This window comes from Furipterus horrens, unplaced genomic scaffold, assembly GCF_987537825.1.
Source record: "Furipterus horrens unplaced genomic scaffold, mFurHor1.1.pri manual_scaffold_9, whole genome shotgun sequence".
In the NCBI taxonomy this organism is placed as follows: domain Eukaryota; kingdom Metazoa; phylum Chordata; class Mammalia; order Chiroptera; family Furipteridae; genus Furipterus; species Furipterus horrens.
Genome location: NW_028327179.1, coordinates 29,872,340 through 29,894,997, shown reverse-complemented (window position 1 = coordinate 29,894,997; position 22,658 = coordinate 29,872,340). Strand labels below are relative to the sequence as shown.

At 39.9% G+C, this 22,658-nt stretch overlaps 1 protein-coding gene across 5 annotated transcripts in view; it reads left to right on the top strand.

Moving 5' to 3' along the window:
* DYNC1I1 (dynein cytoplasmic 1 intermediate chain 1) overlaps positions 1–22,658 on the top strand; it is a 289,366-nt gene that overhangs the window by 235,452 nt on the left and 31,256 nt on the right. For all 5 annotated transcript variants that reach the window (XM_090287212.1, XM_090287216.1, XM_090287214.1 and 2 more), the window contains 2 exons: positions 83–216; positions 4,141–4,285. In XM_090287212.1, the coding sequence (XP_090143338.1) occupies positions 83–216; positions 4,141–4,285 (279 nt within the window). The remainder of the gene's footprint in view (positions 1–82; positions 217–4,140; positions 4,286–22,658) is intronic.

The window sequence follows — 22,658 nt, the reverse complement described above, 5'->3', positions numbered from 1 at the left end:
TTTGGCCAAATGATTTTTCCGTGCTATCTTTGGCATGGCGAGGAGTTGACAGAGGGAATGTAACCATGTCGTGTTTTGGTAGGAGAGCATGGAGCTGGTGTACAATAAGTCCAAGTCGGTGGCCGTTACCGGAATGGCTTTCCCGACGGGAGACGTCAATAACTTCGTGGTTGGCAGTGAGGAGGGTACGGTCTACACGGCCTGTCGTCATGGAAGGTGATTTTCTGTTTTCTTACCGATGACGTGTTCCTCATTTCTGAAAGTCTGTTATCGCATTCTGGGTTATATAACCACATCGCACTATGAGAAAGGTATTTCTAAAGAAATGCAAAGCACAGCCTCAAGTCTTTATTATCTTAGTGCATCCATCTGATCTGATCATTAGCCATTTGTAAGCTTTTGATGACTTACACTGCCTTGAGGAAAAAAGTCCTAGCTTTTTAGCATGTCATATAAAGGTTTAGCTCAGTGGATTGAGCGTCGGCCTGCGAGCTAAGTGTTGCTGGTTCGATCTTCCAGTCAGGGTACATCAGAGAAGGAAAACTCTGACTCCAAAAAACCTCCGCTGCCTTGCGGCATACCTCTTCAGGGGAAAGGCTAAGGGAGTAAACCCCGACAGAAAATCCGGAGCCGGAGTCCCTAAGGCGGTTTGACGTTGTAGTCAACACCGGCAACTCCTGCGGCGCACCTGAAGCCAAGCTGTATTGACTCCGTCTTTCCCTTGGACCCTTCAGCTGCGAAGAGAGGGGGGGTCTGCTGCATGGGCAACAGCAGACCCTCCATATTACCCTACCCAGGCTCTGTAGCTTCAGCGTCATCGCAAGATGTCGATTCAACACGGGAGGAGACAGATACCATGTCACTCCCGAGTCGGACTGCACAGCCATTCTCGGCGGTGCAGATAGACTCTTAAGAAGCTACACCATCGTCTCTCGAGACGGACGGCTGCCGACGACGACGATAAAACCCTTGACTCTGTGCCTCTCTCCAGCCTCAATCTTTAGACAGCAGCCACCCACCCAGCAGGGGTAAGGGTCCCAAAATATTGTTTATTCCACCACATCTCCATGAGTCTGTACATGGGATTTCTTCCTCCTGTCTGGCATGTCTCTCTTGTTGGCCTAGATAATTCCTTCTTATTCTCAAGAGCCAGTACAGAGGTCTTTCCACATTGAAGCTTCTCCAAACTCTGTTGGGCAAAGGAAAACTTTCCCTCTTTTATGTTCCCATAGAATTTTTATTCCTTTATTAACTCCTTTCAAGGAACATTTACCAAGAACCTACCATCTGCTAGGCACCATTACATTATAAGGATGCAGTAGGAACAAAATAGACATGGAATCCGTATTTCGGTTGAAGGCAAAGGACAATAAATTAATAAACAAGTAAATACGTGATTTAAGATCATTTGCACTACAGAGAAATTAAAGTACAATAGATGGGATAGGACTATAGGCTATCAGATTTGCTATTTCACATATTTTTATGAGTGCTTCTACAATAATATTAGTTTCATTTTATTTCAACCACTCATTCATCTGCCATTTTGCTCTTACTAAACTATTTTCATTTTATTGTTGATTCCCTGCCTGGTGACTGGCACATAGTAAGTGGGGAACTAAAAATCTACAGCAGGAAGAAAGAATTGACAATGTCCAAACAATATAGAGCAGTACCTAGGGCCCTTCCTCCCGGTCAGAGAGGCTGGAATAGTATAAGATGCACAAGCCACTTTGATGTTTCCAGGTGATAAGAACTCCACCTTGGTTGAGAGGTTGGCATATCATCAGGATAAAGTGGAATCCAATAATTTAGACTATATTATGAGACAATGAGTAGCTTCACATCTTTTGAAAGAGTCATTGTGTTTACCGTGGTGCTTAATTTCTCTTTCACGTTTGATCCCTTGCATTCATCCTTGGCTATTGAGATGAAATGAGAAATCACAAACTGTTCAAAGTTCAGGCTCCCGTGTCTTTGCGATCTGTAGAAGTAACAAGCACCCATGGCCCAGCTACGTGATTCTTCCATTTACACAATACGATCTGTGATGTCCCTACAGTTCTGCACACAGTAACAAGCAATATTTGCCCTGCTCACAGGGTTTAAAGATGTCTAGGAAGATCTGGCTCCCAGTTCCTTGCCTAATAGTCCTACTTCATTCAAACTGGCTAAACCCTGCACTGGAGTTTTACCAAGGCATAAAAAAGATCAGATGAAGTTGTTCATTCATGCAAACATTCACTGCACACCTACTTTGAGCATAGTGCATTGCTAGATGCTGCCAGGCACGCAAATATCATTTAAACCTGGCTCCTAGCTTCAAGAAACTATGGTGGGAAAAGTAAACACACAAATAGCCACAATACAGGTAAAAGGTCATAAGTGGCAGGTGTGAGACACAGATAGTGCAGTAGGCCAAAACATGGCATCACAGCTTTGTCTATACGTTTATTACAATCAACAGGGCATCAGTTCAAATGACTTAATCCAGGACCTTGATTTTCTGTGAAGGCTACAGAACATGTTCATTGATAAGTTTCAGATTTATTTGTTGGATTCTGTAATGTGGATAACCTTTTACACGATGAATATTTTTGTCCTGTGGCTCTTGTGCTTTTCAAGCACAATCAGAACATGCACTAGAGTTCAAAAGAAGGGTGTCAGTGCTACACACCACCGATCTTTGTACTGCACACTTGATTATGCTTTCAATAATGGCCCATCCATCTGAAATATAAAGTACCGATCTCAGTAAAGTTGTAAAGTAGCAGGTATTTGGCTTTGTAGTAATTTTTAATGGGTCATAGAGGGCTATGGGGAAGAGGGGAGAGGATTCCTATTTTTTGCCTAACATAGAGAAGGTGCAAATCTACTTCCATAAATTAAACAAAGTCCTCGTTTTGCACCCTATAAACCCTTTCAGGATGCTGTTAAGAGCAAGTGGAGTCTCACCAGGGGCCACTTCAGAGATCAGTTCCTCGTGTCCATTAGAACAAACTTAAAGGATCACGTGCAGCACTGCTGTTGGCAGTTTCACTGAGCGTAATTTCTGAGTGCCTCTTGCATGAATACCCACTGCAGCACTTTGCTCGTGATTTCCAGTTGTGCTCAAGCACACAGACATTTATTGGTGTTCCAGGAGCCCAAATGTTTTAATAACTCAGTTCATTTTTACTCTTAGTAACATAATATTTAGATTCTACTATACCTATGTATTTGTCATATTTATCAGCTCATGCACGTAGATTTTTAAAATATAACATCTTGCTATATTTTCTAATTGGGTATGATTGTGTGCATACTATTGTGTGATAATAGGGGCCTGGAAATAATACTGGCTTAGTTAAATAAGGGACATGTGTCTGTGGGTAACTTTCAAAATGTGTTTCACTAATTCTCAACTCTGCTTCTGTTGGAAAAATAGGCATAAGTTTGTCTCTGTCATTTCCTGTTTTTTTCAACAAATATCTATTGAGCACTTATTGTATGTTAATATAATAAAATAACAAGGCACCAGCCCTTATGGAATTTACAATTTACACTTAGTGGATTTGTACATTTCTCTTCTGCTTTCTGTGAAAACAGCATTTTCCCCATATTTCATTTAAGTTATACATATTACTTTGCAGTGGCAAGTGTTTCCACAAAGTATTACATGTTCAGGTATGTGAACCTAATATAAGAAATTTCCTGGAAAGAATAAATATATTTATACAATAATGTATGAAGTTTTATAGCCAGTAGTCTCTGCAGAAGGAATTAAAATGGAATATGTACAGAATGTGATCACAACAACAGAATAGTCTCATTACAAATAGGAAAGCTTCTGAGATCTAAGTATATATGTTCATCAAAGTAACTACATCGACAATAATAAGATTTGAGGAACTTCTAAAAAAGGGTTAAATGATGAAAATTGACATTAAATCCTAAAGGCCAAAATGATTATATTGCACCACATTGTTTTTCATCACCAAAAATGGTCTAGTATTGTATTTCTCTCAAGATACTGTGAAAGTGGTTTCATTTTTGGTGATGTATGGTGTTTGTGCTAAATTTTGGGGAAATTTGTTTTTTAAAGAAATCATGGCTTTGCAAAGGTCACTGAAACTCTGCTTATGTGTGGTCTTCATGCAGCAAAGCAGGTATAGGCGAGGTCTTCGAAGGTCACCAAGGGCCAGTCACAGGAATTAACTGCCACATGGCAGTGGGCCCAATTGACTTCTCACACCTGTTTGTCACGTCATCATTTGACTGGACTGTCAAACTGTGGACCACAAAGGTAAGAATCCCTTGATTGAAATCCTCAGGTAATACCGAAGCAAAGAAGACAATTTCTGCCCCCTGGGGGATGTTGCGGGGACTCTGAGGTTTTTATACAACTTGCTGGTGAGCCCCATCTGCCTCAAAGCTAGTCAAGGCTCCCTTTCTTGATCTATTTTACTTATTTTAAAATATATAAGTAATACTTGAAAACACTACATTGTAAAAAATTTGAACAACTCTAATAATGATAAAAACGGAAGTTCTTCACCAATACTAATCCCTCCATGACAGCCCCTTCATGGCCTGTCATCCCACCCGTCTCCCCAGAGGTGACCTTTGCTATCAGTTTAGTGTTGATTGTCCCAGGCTTTGTAGCATTTACTTACATACATATTTACATATGGAAATAATATGACTTGGGACTTTGGGGGTTGGGGAGTTTGAGCCTTTGGAGGCTTTTAAGCTAGTGAACGACACTATATTATTGTGTTTCCAAAGATAATTCTGAGCATGTTTGGGAGCAAGGAAAGGAAAGGCCACATAGAAGGAACCTGCAGTAACTGCTCTGGGGAGAAATGACAGTGGTTTAGATCAGTAATTTGAGATGCAGGGAAGTAGATGGATTTGAGAGCCATTTAAGAGATGAAAGCCACAACAATTGGTGATTGATTCGATACAAAGAAGTTGAGAGAGGAAGTCATCAGGACAAAACCCTGGTTTATGACTGCGGCAGCTAGAGATTTGTGGTAGCATTCACAGCACTGGAGAACACCAGAGGAAGGGCACTCAGTGAAGAGGGAGAGTACTGCACAGCTTGAATTTAAGGTGCCTGGGAGGCACAATTCACCATCTTCATTAGGCAGTTTGATATGTGGGACAGAAGCAGACAGAGAGCTCTGGGCTGTAGGTATACACTTGGTAGCAGGTAGAATAGCAATGATTAGTACAGTCCAAGAAGTGGACTTTAAAAGAAATACCAAGACACTGTTCAGAGAAAGAGGAATGTTTGGAAAATAAACAGGAGAAATGAAACTAGAAAAGGAAATCACGAGGTAACAACTCAAGAAACAGGAGAAAAATTGGGATTCTTTCGTGTGTGCTTCAAGGGTATTAATGGAGAGGGACTGTGCCAAGAGGACAGAATTGGTTCTTATCTATATGAAAAACAACCTACCTGTGAGAGAAATTTAAACTAAAACCAAGTTGAGAATCCTATTTTCAACTGTCAGATTGATAAAAAATCCAAGTTTGACAGCATACCCTGTGATGAGGCTGAAGGAGACCTGCCATTCTCATACATTCTAGTTGGAAATGCAAAATGATGCAATGCTATGGAGGGGAATTTGGCAATATCGAAATACAATACATGCATATTTGCTCTCAACAGAGGAATTCCTGCTTCTAGTAATCTGTGTCAAAGATAAACTAACAAAGATAAGAAAAAGATGTATGTGGAAGGATACTCATTGAAAGACTACCTTGAATAGGAAAAGACTAGAAACATCCCCAAAATCCATCATTAGGGCACTGGTTGAATCAGAAGTATGGTACACCCATACAAGGGAGTACTATTCAAGTGTAGGGGAAAATAAACACCTCTGCCTACCATTATGAAGTAGCCTCTAGGTTATGTATATTTTCAGTGAGAAACGCAAGATGGAGAAAAGTATAACTAGCATATTATTATTGTTTAGCATTATATGTATATGTTTCTAAAAATCAGAAAGATAAACCACACACACACAAATATTCCTTACAGAGAGGCAGGAGACTGAAAAAAACAAAAATAATAGCCATACTTCTTTGAATATATTTTGTACATTTGGTTTGGGAGCCATGTAAATATTTTACATAAAATAAAAATGAATAAATAAAATAAATTTTAAAATTGGTTCCCAAAAATATTTAAGTAACATCACACAAATCAACTTTAGTGTGGTTCAAATTGGAGGCAAAACCTAACAATATGGAGCAATTCTAAGTGACTTTAAAGCCATGTATTTTGATTATACATTCCAAAAGGGATATATTTTAAGGATAAAAAGACTATAGAAAAATGTTTACTTCTAGTACAGATCGGTGGTGGTTATATTGGTACTCTTACTCTGACCCATTGTGCTTGTATCATGAGATAAAGGACTGTTGTTATCTCTGAGAATTGATATTACCAGCTAGGTTAAACAGAGATAAAAATGCACAAAGTTAAGTAAAATCTCTGTAGTAATCCTGAATTTTATTTGGACATATCGGGCAGAACTTGTGTGTATTATCTTTAAATCCAAAAGAATACATATTCATAGCTCTACCAAAATGATGTAGAAACAGTGACTAGTTCAGTATAAAAAGAGTTGATGCTGAGAAATAAGACTTTAAACTAGTCAGAAGTCAAATTTAAAATGTGCCTTCAATGTGATACTTCTGTGTAAAAATAAGTACAGTTCAAAAAGATAACCAAAAGAAATTTAAAGGAAAGCCAAGCAACAGGAAAATTTGGCAATACAGATGTGCATTTTTGTCCATTCTGCTGACCAAGAATTTGCATTTCTAATATGAAGATAAAATATTATGAAAGAAAATCTGTACTCCGGGAGAGAAGGTTATGCTGGGATCCACACACGAAGTGAAATGAGTCTAACCTTGAAGCCTGCAGCAAAGTCCATATCCATTCACTTTGCATATGTAATGCGATTACCAAAGAGGCAATAGCACTTCACGCAGTTTTGGGAAGAGAGAACTCTGATTTTAAAGCTCAAGACTAAAAAATAAAATTTCTCTACACAGGTTATTAGAAATATTGCAGCTAAATAGAAAAAGTATATTTGGAGAAAATGTAGTCATTGTCAATTCTCTTTGTGATTTATATATGATTTTATTTAAGTTTTCCATGAAGATGGGGCAGATGGAATTTTTGAATTGGGAAAGGCTAACGGAAGAACATAATACTGCATAATTTGGAGGTTTGGGCTTCTAATTTGTCCCCAAAGAGTGGTTTAGTTCTTGAACACGAAATAGCCACACTGATTATTGGTGGAAAATTAACCTACCAATAATATCACAGAATCTCGAAATTTTAAAATCATGTTTTCTGGTTTCATTAGCTTAATTGACTTAATAAGAAAAAATAAGTAATTGTGTTTTAGGGACAGAGGCAGGTTCTTTTGTCATTGCTGTTAGAAACTTAAGGCATTATAATTAAAGACATACTTTTTTTGAAGTATAACAATGCAACCATTTTTGGTATTGATAGAAGCTTTGTTTATCACCTTAATTACTAACGTGTTTTTTTTAAACTCCATGCTGTAAAAGTAAAGGAAATAAACTGTATGACCCTTGCTTTAGTGGATCAAGAGTTAAAATAGAACCATGTGTAGAAAAGAGCATTGTTATTGAGTCAGCATACGGCAATATACCGGAGAGTCCAAGTGAACAGTAGAACAGTCAGATGTGTGCTAACTGGGCAGTGAAGGCAGGGCAGGGAAGATAAAGGGTGTTAAGTCCTCTACCTGTCCACCTGGAGGCCTCCCGGGGGAGATCTTCCCATGTGAATCCCCACATTGAGCATCATCTGTCTCTTTTCTATATGCCCAAGTTTCCCTCCCCTCCAACCTATTGAAAACAAAACAAAAAAGAGACACCCAGCCTTGACCCTGTTGTCCCTTTTCAACCCCGGTTACCTTCTGCCTTTTCCCACAAAACTGCAGTTTTACCCCCTGCAGTCTCTTCTGATCCCCATGATCACCACTAAACCTGCTCCTTCAAAAGTTGCTCTGACCTCCTTCTTGCCTGTTTCAATGCCATTTTGCCATTTTCATTTCACAACTTTGTTGTTTCAGTAATGTTGATTAGTTCCTTGGAACATCCTTCTTTAAAAATATCACTGAGGCCCTGGCTAGGTGCCTCGGTTGGCTGTCCCATACAGCAGGGCTTCCCAACCCCTGGGCCTTTGACAGCAGGAGGTGAGCAGAGGCCAGCTTTGCTTGCATTACCACATAAGCTCCTCCTCCTGTCTCCCTGCCACCATCCTTGGAAAAATCGTCTTCACACAACTGGTCCCTGGTGCCAAAAAGGTTGGGGATCACTGCCATACACCAAAAAGGTGCAGGACCAATCCCTGGTCAGGGCACATATGAGAGGCAACCGATTGATGTTTCTTTCTCGGGTCGGTGTTCTCTCTCTCTCTCTCTCTCTCTCTCTCCCTCCCCCCTCTTCCTCTTTCTCTAAAATCAATAAAAACATATCCTCAGGTGAGGGTTAAAATAAAAACTTAAAAAATATATCACTAAGGCTATTTTTAAGAGAACATTATAAAGCTGCATACCTAAAGTTCTATGATCCTTTCAAAAAATTTTAAAAATGTGTTTCCTGAATAAATCCCATTGAGTACCAGCTCTTACCTTTCACTACATCTTAGCACATTAAATTTTGCATCCATCAAGAAATGCTGGACTTGATGCTTAGAAATAAAGCAAGAACTCTTGGCTGGATGAAAACATTCATTATTCCACTCAGCTTTTCTGTTTGCTGAGGTTTGGGATAATTTTGTTCCTGTACTGTAGTTTAGTTTAGTGGCTAGACAAGTTACGAGTCTTTGGGCTTTTTTTTTTTTTTTTTTTTTTTTTATCATTGCATTCAGTTTGGAAAGTTTCAGTGGATTCCAATTAAACATTGGGTTAATATTTATTTTGGTCCTGGTACAGCTTCACAAGGATTAAGGTTCTTGATACACTTTTGTATTTTCCTGCTTAGTCCCTTCCTTTAAACTTCAAAGGGCTCGTATTTCTTCTGCTTGTATTGATAAAATCCTCCAAATCCTTTCTGCACTAGAACTTTAAATTCCATTCCTTTATGTTGACTGGTCAGGTAAGTATACAGCCTGACCTCCCCCACATGTTGGTATTTGATGGGGATCCTGGACAGCACCCTGGCGTGCTATCAGCCAGGAACCTCTCAGGACTCACATTTGATTGATGGAAATCCCCGATTTCCTCCAAATGTGTCCTGATATTATGTAATCTGTCCTAGCAGTCAACAAACATCTCAGTCCTCTGATCTTTTAACAAAATAGTAAATCTGAGAACAAAATTTTCTAAGTGACTCAGTAGTGATGACTTTGTACAAATTAGAAAGCTTAATCTTCGATTTTTGAGCAACAACTGTGAGACCAATAAATAATAAGTATTATCTATTTCAGTTTTATATTCTTTGCCAGGGTTAAAATATAAGGTGACTATCTTGGCTGATTTTTCACCCTTATCTACTAGAAAGGAGTGAAAATTTGAGTTTTTATGAATAAGAGCAATGGGAAAATTTTGTTTCTAAGGAGAAACATTTGTTATTACACTTTAAATGTATTCATTGAAAATGATTATACATTGAAATTAATGTTAAACATGGCTAAATTATAGATAATACAATAATAAAAATACTTTTGTCTTGCTCACTGAATCACATCTATTATGTGTAAAATTTCCACCCTTTTCCCATTAATCATTAGTTCCTTGAGAGTAGACTCATGTTATTTTATCTGCCTCCTCAGTACCTGGCCTAGTCTTGGCACCTGGTAGGTACTGAATAAATTATTGAATTAATACATGAACAAATAATCCCTGAGTTTTTTGTTTTTTGTTTTGTTTTGTTTTTTTAAAGATGTACATTAAAGAAATACTATAGCAAATATTTAGTTAGCAGTGGTTTTGAGCAGTGAAATTCACAGCCATAATTTAGAGATATAATAATTAGAACACTGAGGTTAAGCTTTTAAAATTCTATGAGGAAATATTTAAGAAACTATAATTTTGGAAAAAATGTCTATGGCAACTATCCAGGCAGGAGTAGAGGGGCCTCCTAAATATTTTTCTTGCAAAGTAGGTGAGCAGAATTCCCACTAGTTTGTGAAAATGCTCTAAAGAGCTGGGCAACATAGCACATGTCCTTAGCCACCCCTTCCACTCAACAGGGTATTTGTCCAAGTGAGCAAGGGAAGCGTTTCCCCAACAGGCCTAACAGTTACCTCTTCGTACACTGTCTCCTGGTTACATGCAGGAATGCTCTTTCTAAAGATATCCCTGGGAAACTCTGTCTCCTGTGGGATGTGGTTCCCTTCAGAAAAAGGGGGCTTGACTCTTCTATAAACCATAGTTTATGGGAGAAATTCCTCACTTGAACTAATGCAAGGGAGTGGGGATGGAGAGGGAAATGTTCTAAAAAGGTTCTCAAAGTAGGTGACATCCAAGCTGAAGTATGAAAGAGGTAGTTAGGTAGAGGGAGAAAGCGAAGGGCATTTAAGCTCTGAGACTGTAGAAAAGTTACTTAACCTCTCTGCTGCACTTTACTCATCTGTACAATGAGAACTGAAGTACTATCTATCTCATAGGATACATGTGAAGATTAAGTGAATTAATATATGTAGAGCTCTTAGAACAGTGCCAGGCACAGAGTAAGCACTGTGAAAAAAGTAGCAATACTATTATTATTATTAACTTTTGTTATTGTTGCAGTTGTTGTCTCTTGAATATTAAAGTGGTTTAACCGAGCTGGAGCAGTGGGTACAAGGTGACCAGAAGAGAGTAATGAAAGAATGTCTCTCTGAAAAAAAAAAAAAAAAAAAAAAAAAGAATGTCTCTGGAAGCAAAAAAGTGTCAGATGATGAAGGGCAGTCTGCGATGCTATGTGATGGGGTGTAGACTTTCTTTTGAAAATGACAAAGGCTATAGCTTATGCTAAAGTGGGGCCTCACTGCCTCTTCCTTGATGTCATACAGAGTGACACTGGGCACTAAAGACATCTCACCTTCCCCTCAGGATTCTGAGCCGCATTGTTGGCATCATGTTCTACACCTGATGACTGTTTCATCAGGTTGCCAGTGATACATCCCATAGAGCTCTCCTCTCTCAACATTAGTTGATTGGATTATTAATGAACAGTCACAACTCTACCACATTCAGTGACAGCATGTTGACTGACCAAAATGTTTACTTTTGCAACCCTTCTTGAGACTTCCCTTCCAAGTCACTAGTCCACTTCAATTTTCAGATGAAACCCAATCATGATGATAAAGACCATAATGATCATAATCATCATCATCATAATAGAAGCTGCATTCAACTGAATACTTCCATGTGACTGGCATTTTACCAATGATGTCACATCATTCTAAGTATGCTTTTGTCAATATACTGCCAGGTGACCCCCATCTTGACTGGATCTTGTCTCATCTGACTTTTCCGTTAGCTTATGTTTGCTTGTTCCCCTATTGTATCTTCAGTTGGACTTTTCTTGTCACCGACTTATAATTATTTTTAAATTTTTGAACCAAAAATACTGGGGTGGGCAAAAGTAGGTTTACAGTTGTAATGCATACAAATAATACAATAATTAATAAGTAATAATAACGGAATAAACTTTGTTTTGGGTACTCACAATAGTAAACCTAGTTTTTCCCACCCCTGTGCCTTCCTTTCCACACCCTTCTTTGTTGTAGCAAACTTCTGTGACTAGTACTTCTAATCCTCACTCAGAGCCCTGTTAGTCTTTTTGCCTGTCCTCCCTCCCACCCAAGTACTGACTTCATAAGGGGATTTAAACACTCGTATGGCAAGCCGAGAAGATGGAGATACTCACTTCAATCTTAAGAAAGCCTGTGTAAGGATTTTTTCTTAGTTTATTCTAATATCAATTACTTTCACAATTTCTACACATTTTAAAACTATATATATATATATATATATCCTTTTTTCAGAGTAGGACATTTTTTTATTCCTGTGTCTAATACCTATTTGTTAGTTTGCCAGTACTACCAACAATGTAGAATAAATTGGATTTGAGATTAGGACAAATTACTACTTTATCAACTTGGGACAATAAAAATTGGGAGATTGTTCTCCTTCTAATACTTTGTAAAGAATAAATAAGAGTCCTGTAGAAGAAAAATAAATATAATTAATAATTGAAAGCTCATTTTTTCCTTCCGAAGTAGAGTAACAGGCCCTCCCATAAATTCTGGGGAAACAGACCTCAGTGTTTACTGCTGGAAGCTCACCAGCTCTGTGGAAGTTTCTGGAGAGGAATGTTGTGGAATTGGCAGTAGAGCGAAATAGTTTTCTCTCCTGTCCCCTGGTTCATTGGCTTGAACTAAGCCCAAGTCAAAAGTAAGAAGTCTCTTATAAGCTGTCAGTTTCCTTCTCACTTAGGACCTTCCTTAATGATTAAAAACTTAACTTTTAAACCAGATTTCCCCTTTACCGCTCTGCTAGGCCCAGCTGCGTTAAGAGGGATAATGGGTCACTAACCCAGGGGGGTTTTGCTTGAGACTCTTGGCTTCCACCCACCTATGGAACTTAATTTATGCCTGAGTGGTTTGATTTTTCTCCCCCTCAATCACCCTCCTTTTACAAAGTTCAGTAAATGAGCTGAGTTTTGCTATTCTTTTGCTATTAAGACCAGTTTTTTAACCTAAGAACTCATAAACCATCAAAATGAAGTGTGTGTTTATGTCTGTGAGTGTCTGCATACGTGATCGTCTTTCTTCTTTTCACAGTGTTTGTGTTAATCTAGATTTGTAATAAATTAGAACATTAATTCTCTTCTCTAAGAATGCCCATCCCCCAAAGTCTATCCATTTGGAAAAATAGCTCCTTAAGAGCAGAGGATGACCGTGTCTTCATTACCAAGTTTGTGATAAAGTTATTATCAATTTCTCCAAAGTTGATCTCTCTCCATGCTCACTCTTTCTATTTTCTTAGATAATCTCCCTAAAATACACCTTTCATTATGCCATCGCCTTATACTACAACATATAACAGTGTTTGCATTCTATAGGATCTCAGCAGGCATCTTTAAAAGGAATTCTGTGATTTTAAAACAATACAGAAAGAGTTAAACCAAGTGAATAAATATCTTCAGCAGGGAGGCCTTTTTAACTGCTTCAGGAGTGGGCTGCATAGGTGGCCTGCAGAGATCCCAAAACGTATGCGGACACAGGGTCCATCCTGACCCTAGAATACCAGGAGAGCAGCATTCCTTGAACACACCTCTGGGAACTCTGATGTTGCTCTACTTGCTCTCCTAATCATTTTTGAACACCTCAGCCTGCATTTCATGATGTTCTGCCCTTTTGGACAGGCGTCTGCCCATCAGGCCCACCACTTCTAAATGCTATCTTTCCAAATTGCACTTCCACTAATAATGACAAACAAGTAAGCAAGAGTAAAATCAGCGAGGCTGAGGATGATTAAACTTGAACATATCTGGGGGGAAAGAAAAGAGCGACTGAAGGAAAGTGTCCAGAGGTAGTATTTAGAGAGGGAGATGTGGCAGGCTCTGAAAGCCGTGGAAAGAGCTAACCTGAAGGCAGGTGCAGTTCCAGCACCACAGGGAATAGTGATTAAATAAATGTACCACTTACTTTTTCTATAAACAGTCTTTATGTCCTTTATAGAATAAAGTCCATGTGTGGGAGACAAGAAAGAAAGACAACCAGAAAATCTGGTTTAAGGCACAGAAATCAGACCCGAGGACTACTTTGCAGATAATGCCCTAATTTTACAGAGAAAAAAAAAAAGCTAATGTCTAAAGAGGCATGATGTAGACGCCCTTTTAGTCCCATATTTTCCCCCTCATGTTGACTATAATTGAGTCAGTTAGAAATCAGTGTGTTAAAAAAACAATAGTGTTATTAGTAGTGGACTCAGATGATGGAATAACTTACCATTTTATCTGGCTTAATAATGTACCACTCTATAGTCATAAAAAGATTCTTATAATAATTTTTATCAACACAAAAATTTTTAAAGGTGAATATAGTGTAAATGTCTTTTATTGTATTTATTTGTTCATTGTTTTCCTCCTCCCACTGAGCTGAGCTTCTAGAGGTTAGTGGCTGTATTTCACATCTGTTCTATAGTCTCCACAGCTTTTAGTCAGAGTGGCAAATGGTTAATATATGATACAGGCTGATCACCTTATTGACCATTTACATGTAAATTAACTTAGGCCTCTAGCAGTTATATTGATGATTAATGAAAAGATAAACTCAGGAGTTTTATATTTATTATAAATTTATTTCAGTCCTCATTCAGGCACCCAGTGACTGAACTACCCCATGGACCTGCAAAGATACCTTTGTTCTTTAATGATATTTCTGATAACTGCGTTCTCCATTGCACCTTTTTTGTACTATTTCATTGATCAGTTTGCCCTTTTGTCCAACTAGTATACACATATATGAGCACATAGGTGTTTACATATTGACCTACATGTATGTTATCATTGTAAAACATGCAAGAATATAATAACAGTGCATGTCTTTTCACAATCACTCAAAGTCCATAGTTTACATTAAGGTTTACTCTTAGTGCTATACAATCTATGGGTTTGGACAGATGTACAATGACATCTATTCATCCTTATAATATCATACAGAATATTTTCACTGCCCTAAAAGTCATCTGTGTTCTGCTTGTGTATTGCTACACCCCTAACCTCTGGCAGCCACTGATCTTTTTACTGTCTGGATAATTTTTCCTTCTCCAGAATATCCTATAGTTGGAATCATACAGCACGTGGCCTTTTCAGATTGGCTTCTTTCACATACTGACATGCATTTACATTTCCTCCTGTACATCTTTTCATGGCTTGATAGCTGATTTCATTTTAGCACTGAATTATATTCCATTGTCTGGATGTACTATAGTTTGTTTATTTATTCACCTACTAAAAAAATACCTTGGTTGCATCCAAGTTTTGACACTTATGAATAAAACTGCTATAAACATCCATTCACATGCAGGGTTTTATGTGGACATAAATTTTCAACTCCTTTAGGTAAATACCAATGAGTATGGTTAGAAATGGCAAGACTGCATTTCAAAGTAGTTATACTATTTTGCCTGCTCACCAGCAATTAAAGAGAGCTCCTGTTGCTCCACATCCTGTCCAGAATTTGGTGTTTTTAATGTTCTGGATTTTGGCTGTTCTAATAATTGTGTAGTGGTATCTCATTGTTGTTTTAATTTGCATTTCCCTGGTGACATATGATGTGGAGCATCTTTTCATATGCTTCTCTTCTCTCTGTGTATCTTCTTTAGTGAAGTGTCTATTAAAATCTTTGGCCTATTTTTTTTAATCTCATCTAAAGATATGTGTGTGTTATTTTTGTTTTTGCTTTTGTTTTGTATTTTACAGAGAGAGAGAGAGAGAGAGAGAGAGAGATTGATCAATTGCCTCCTTTGTGCACCCCAACCAGGGGTCAAACCAGCAGCCTTTTGGTATATGGATGATGTTCCAACCAAATGAGCCACCTGGCCAGGGCTGGCTCATGTTTAATCAAGTTGCTTGGTTTATTTATTTTTTATTGTTGAGTTTTAAAAGTTCTTCATAGATTTTGGATAACAGACCTTTATCAAATGCATCTTCTGCAAATATTTTCTCTTGATCTGTGGCATGTCTTCTCATTCTCTTGATAACAGTGTAAATTTAATTAACATTGTACTGGTAATTAAAGGCAAGTATTGCTTTTTCTATCCTTCTAATCAAAATAATACTACATTTGATCAATTTTTTATTCACTAAGCTAACATTTAAGAAGAGGTTGATGGGCTTTTAACCCCATGCCAAGGCCTTTGAAAGACTAGAAATGAGACATGGTCCCTGCTCAAATGGGTGCATAGTATATACATCTCTTTATTCAGACTTCTTTAAAGAAAAAGAGTTCCTGTCAAGCTCCATTATATTGCTTTAAATTACTTTTATTCTACTGTAACTTAAATACATATAGACAGAGAACAAGGTATACACTTCTTGTACTTATTCATCTAATACATAACTATTGAGGGTTTACTATAGTCAGGCAGTGGGAATATAAGAGTAACAAAGGTAGGCAAAGTCCTTGACTTCACAGGCATGTCCACTCTGGTTGGGAAGGAAAAAAAGTGGGAAAAATAAATAAATAAATTTGACTCATCATTCACAGTAAACTGGCAAACACCGAACCATTGCTTCTAGGGAAATACGGCATTAAATTCTTGAGAGCCCCTTCTCACCACGTTTTCACCAGTCAATACATGATCTTGTTGTATGTGTGTTTCTGTTTAAAGACTCCTTATTTGATATGTATGATATGTATAGTTGATCCATTAACATTGAATTGCAGCCAATGGCTCCCGCCTGAAGGTAGCTGCTCTAACATATATATTTTCTCCTTAAGGCACACCCCAGCCTTCTTACAAGGGAACACCAGACAGCACTTTAGCCCTATGTTTGGGAGGCCATTTTAAACAGAGAAATCACTGACAAGAAGACCCACAAAAATGGAAAACACATGGCACCCAGTAGACCACAAAAAGGATGTTTGTTTACAATATGGGAGCTGAAACAAGACAACAGTGCGTCATCATGGGCATGTGCGTGTCAGATGACTTAAGTTTTTCTCCACTCTGCACTTGTCAGGGAATGACTTCGAAATACTGGTCTGGGGTTACACATTAATTGAGAGAGTAGGTGATTGCAGAAATATGGAATCCCCAAGTAACAAGGACCATCTGTACAGAAGAATATCACATTGTGATTGGTGTTAGGAAGAAAAAGAAGCAGAATTAAGGGTATAGAGTGAGAGGACACTGTGAGGGAAATTTTAAACCAGTGACTAGGGCAGACGTCTCTGAGAAGGGGACACCTGGGCAGACATGAAAAATGAAAAGACAATAGCTCTGAAGGTAGGGGAAGGTGGGGTATTGGAGGCAGAGGGAACGAGTGTAAAAATCTGGGAAGCAGGCATGAGCTTGACTTGGCTTGTGAGGAACAGGACAAACGTCTCCATGTTTACAGCAAAAGTAGAAGAGCAGGAGATGAGGTTGAAAAAGTAATCAGAGGATTCTGTCCTAAAGGGCAAGGAGAAGCCACTGAGGTTTTTAAATACATATATGAGCTATAGCCTAGAACTCTTAAATAATGTTACAGCTCCCCAAAAATTACAAATTAAATTTACCCCTTCCCCGTATGTACCATTTAAATGAACCCCATTCACTTCAAGTGACAGTGATATTTCCCTGCAACTGCAGTGGTGTTCACTGTGTGACCGCCAGGCTGACTTCACTGGGGGTGCCGTGCTGTGTGTTGACCGCAGGAATGACCCTCACCTGGCACCTACAGTTCATCTACTAGCCGTGGTTCCGGCGTGTTTTGTTTTCTTCCCTAGCCTGCCGTAACTGTAACGAGAATGCCCTGGCAGGCCTGGACTCGCACAGTTACAAGGTGGCAGCATCAAGATGATCTAGAGCATGTTTCCATAATTTTTTTGACCCTCACCTCAAGGAAACTATAAAATAATACGTCTAGAGAACTTCTTAAGTTGTGCCTACCCCCAAGAATTAAACACATAGGCCCCCAGGATTGTCTGAAAAACCTTGCTCTAACAGAGGATTTTTAGGGCAGTAAAACGACATTGTACCTGCTACAGTGGTAGAGAGTGGCCATTATACATTTGCCCCAACTCCTAGAATATGCAACACCTAGAGGGGACCCTTAGGTGAACTCTGCCCTGTGGGTGATACTGATGGTGCGCCAGTGCAGGTTCATGGATTGTAAGAAATGTACCCCGCTGGGGGAAATGCTGATAGTGGGGGAGGCAGCAGATGGGAACTCTCTGTACCTTCCGCTCAATTTTTCTGTTAACCCCAAGCTGCTCTAAAAATATAACTTTTAGGGCCTAGCTTAGGTTGTGTGTTCGATCTCCAATAAGGGCACGTATGAGAATCAGCCAATAAGTGCATCAGTAAGTGGCACAACAAATCACTCTCTTTCTCTCTCTCTTTCCCCCTCTCCTCTCTCTCAAAAATAAATAAAATAAAATATAACTTACAACACACACTCCCCCACATACATACAGCCTTGCTCTGCAAGGAAAACTAAACTTCAGGAACGAAGTAAGAGTATATTTAAATATAACTGCAAAGGAAGGATTCCAAGGCAGCCCCAGAGCATCTAAAGAGTCAGAAAACAGTGGCGGGGCCCCAGGGAAAAGAGATGTCCCTGTGTGAGTACGTGGTTGAGAGGACTCTGAGGGGTTAAGCAGGCCTTGGTCAGGTCCCAGGACTGGACCGTTTGTGAGAAGGAGAGACAGCTGTATGTTCTCCAAGGGTGGAGAGCAGAGTGAGCAAGTGCTGGGAGGCCCTATGGAGTCGGTGTGCAGAGGGGATTGTGAACCCAGCCCACTGGCTGGAGCCGAGGGTTTTGATTAGGGGACAGGGGGAACCCACTTCTGCAATGCCTGGTCCTGACATTTCAGCACTGCTCTGCCCCCCACCCCACCCCCGTGGGTTCATGGTGGTATTCATAGATCCTGACTGTCTTGTTGGAGTGTGGACCGCAGAATCTGTGGCACAGAGGTGCTTTCTCAATGTAGCTATTTGTACTGAGCCTGTCACTAGCTCAGCAGGAGGCAAAATTACTTGAGTCTCTGAGCCTGGCTCTCTACCCATCCAAAGCATGGGTGAGAGCGCGGGAAGGTATCAGAATGGGTGGGTGTTGGGGAGAATGAGCCTTTAAGAACTGATGCTTTAGGTGAAAGAGGGTGAAGGACATTGAGAAGCTTACTCACAGTGTTGGGGCACCCATGCCAGGCAAGGCCCCCACAGTGGAGTCCCTGTGCCCTCCCATCCTCTTTGGATTTTGTCTTTCACTCTCAAAGTGTTTGATTCTCTAAGAAATCTCCCTCTCTCTGTCTCACTCCCCCACCCCTGCCCCCCAACTTCTGTCTCTCTTGTGCCCACACCAAATGATTTTAAAAAGTAACTTTGAAATTTAAACTCTCAGCTAAGGATCTTTTTCCAAAACAAAAAGCTACATTTTAATCTAGTTCTATGGGTTCCCTATTCCACTACAAACGTGAACTACTCACCATATGCAGGGCAATCATTTAAGCCCATTTGACTTCTTAAGGCGAGGGTGATAACATTTTGGATTTCATTTTGTTTGTCCTATATGAGTCTTGAGTTTGGGCCAAAAACCCAGGCCCTGGATGAATATGCTTCAGACCTCACTTTTTGTCATGGGGCCAAGTGGACTCCAGAGAGAGGGCGGAGCTGTCTGTTCAGACATGATTTTTAGTTTGCCCTTTGCCTCTGGAGCCAGGGCCCTGGCTCCCATCCAGCCACATGGAGAGAAGATTATGGTATTTTCTAGGTAATTTTAAGGAGCACAAACCCAAAGTAAAGTCAGGTGGTTTCAAGTCTGCACTGAATTTTTCATGTTAAGGATTTGTCATGATTTGGGTTTTCAGCAGAGCTGTAGTTTAAATGATGAAGGGAATTGTATTCTTCTGGAGACAGGCATGTTTTGCTTGTTTGCTAATGACCTCTGGTTTTGCTTATGGGGAGTTTCGTTCACAAATGGAAATGTAGCAAAATAAAACACTCTTTCTTTTGGACTTTCTTTATTATTTTTTCTTTTTCTTTTCTTTTTTAAACAATGGGAACCCTTGTGATAAACTGTCAAAACCAGGCTATAGATATTGGTCGTTGTAGCATCATTAATACTGTGTAAGAAATAAATTAGTCACTTTGGCAATCAAACATTCTTTTCATCTCCTGTCGGTGCCTTTAAACAGAGCCTTTTCCTGGCTGTTTGATAGATCCTATTGTTAGGAGAAGAGAGCTGTAGAGATGTATTCAAAAATTCTTTGAAAATTTTCCAACCTCAGGAACTCATTCAGCGCTAATTAACATTTAAGGAGGCTGATAAGGAGCGTTTGGCAGGGGCCGCCCAGGGAGTGGAAATGTCAATCCCAGACCCTGAGGAGAGGGTTCAACTTTAGGGCCCACAGCGGCCACTCCATCCACTTTGCCTGCTTGCCTTTTCCTACAAAAGGGTGACAAAATTCAACCGAAATAACCTCTAATCTCACACGCAGAAGATTTGTGTCTCAGGGAAAAATAGCTGTGTCTTCAGGCAAAAGTGATTGTCACCAATGAACAGAATTGTAATTTCTGGTTGCAGTTGAGTTGGGTCCCTGCAATGGTTTGACCCATGTGTACGAGACAGCACTGAAGCCCACGTAGCTTTCCACACTCCGTCCCCACTTTTCCCAGTCGTCTCAACAATGCTGCGGAACTATAGATATGATTTAAAGCTAAGTTGAAAATTAAAAAGAGGCTCTGCTGGCTCCAGAGAGGAGCATACTTTTATATTCACTGCTGTCCCCTTTTCAGGGAAGACACAGTAAAGCATCAGGTGGAGCTGCCATCATTGATTGTAAAGGGATGTGCCCACAAATGCAGAATTACAGGGCAAATGTGCCCATGTGGTTGTGTGTCAGAGGCCAAGAGACAAGAGGCCTCCTCTTCTCCTTTGAGAGCTGTCTTGGTTTGCCGACGCTGCCATAACAAAGTGCCACTGACTGAGTGGTTTAAGCAACAGAAATTTATTTCCTTACAGTTCTGGAGGCTGGAAGTCCAAGATCCAAGTACTGGCAGGGGTGATTTCCTCCAAGACTTCTCTCCCTGACTTGCCGATGGCCTTCTTCTCCCTGTGTCTTTACAGAATCTCCCCTCTGTACACATCTGTGTCCTAATCTCTACTTCTTACAAGAACACCAGTCCTATTGGGTTAGGGCCCACTTCTATGACCTTATTTAACCTTATCACCTCTTTAAGAACCTTATCTTCATATACAGACACTTTCTGTGGTCCTGGGGATTATAACTTCAACATGTGAATTGTGCTGACCTGATTCAGCCCGTAACAAAGCTAAGGATAATTCATTACCACAGCTGACCCTTTGGCTGTGAACACAAAAAGTTGACAATAATGAGCCCCCCATGAAGTTCTTTTAAACACACCCCCCACACCCAGTGCCTGAAGGCCTCTCATCCTTCCAAACCTGACTCCCAGGGGCAGTGGAACCCTGAAGGCTCCATGGATATTGAAGGGAGATGGTAGGAACAGTTGGTGCCGTGCGGTAAATGTGAGAAGTGACTTTGTTGATGCTGAATGCACGTTCAGAGTACACTTGCACACTGGTGCAAGATGACTAGTTGCTGTGTGGTGCTGATTTGGATTCAGGGTTTCGTATTAGAGCCAATGCACCATTCTCCCATTTCTAGGCATCCCTGTTCTTTTCCAAGTAAATAAACCATAAGAATACTCCATGGAAAAGTATGTTAATTTTCCTCTCTCTCTTTCTCTCTGACACACAGACACACACATACACACACACACACACACTGACTGAAATTTGTGTGTTACAAAAAAAATCTTGGGTATGTATTGATGCTTTAAGTCCAAGGATAAGTTTTGTTTGTTTTTAATGAAATAACTTTTATCAGACATTTAATTTCCAATACCTTGCGCCTATCGTATACAGGAAATCACTGCTTAGATTTCCTACCATCCAAGTCACTCGTAGCCTACTTTTTATTACTGTTTTTCATATCATTTTTCTCCTCAGGAACAGTGCCCTGCTCCTGGCTCCTTGCCCATGGTGTACAAACAGGCTGAACTTTTTGCTGTGACTGGGCAGCAACCATGACCTTCATCAGAGACTGGATTCAAGGTAGCAGAGTGAGAGGAAAAGTTCTGGACTGAAGTAGCATGCTATAAGAACACAAGATAGCCCAGGGAAGAGGCTGAACCAGAAATCCACCAGAGAAAGTAGAGGTTCAGCCCTGGGCAGACTGAGGAAGAATCACAAGTCCAAAGAATCAGAAGCTCGTTTAAGGCTCTGCTCACAGGTGTCAGGCAGAAATGGGACTGGACCCAGATGCTTCCTGCTTCACTTTTGGTGCATCTTGTCTGCCTCCTATTGTCCAGGCTCGAAACCAAGTGTGTGTGATATAAATTCACATAAGAAATGGTCCCAAAAGTCAAGGATCTTACATCTAATTGGCAAACCGGTGTCTTGAGAAAAAAAGAAGGTAGTCCTAGAAACAAACCGCAGTGATGCTAGGATCCTCTTAGGGAATAGTGGCAGCGATTGGATAGGATGACTTCAATTGTCCCAGACACATCCTAAAAATTGGATTAGCTTGCCAAAGCAAGCGAAGAGCCAACATGCATTCACACTGACCACTGCCACATTTCTCAACCACTCCTCAACCAATTCTATTAGTCTTTTGACACTGATGTCTCCAAGGCCATCTGATGAACCCTTGATCACTAACTACAATGGCTTCTTTTTCTTATCCACACCTGAGGATGTTCATTGATTTTAGAGAGAGAGGAAGGGAGAGAGAGAGAGAAACATCGATGTAAGAGAGAAACGTAGATCAATTGCTTCCAGTACATGCCCTGACCAGTGATCAAACTGTAACCAAGGCAGGTGTCCTGACTGAGAATTGAATCCACAACCCTTTGGTGCAGGGGACAATGCTCCAACCTCCTGAGCCACCCAGCCAGGGC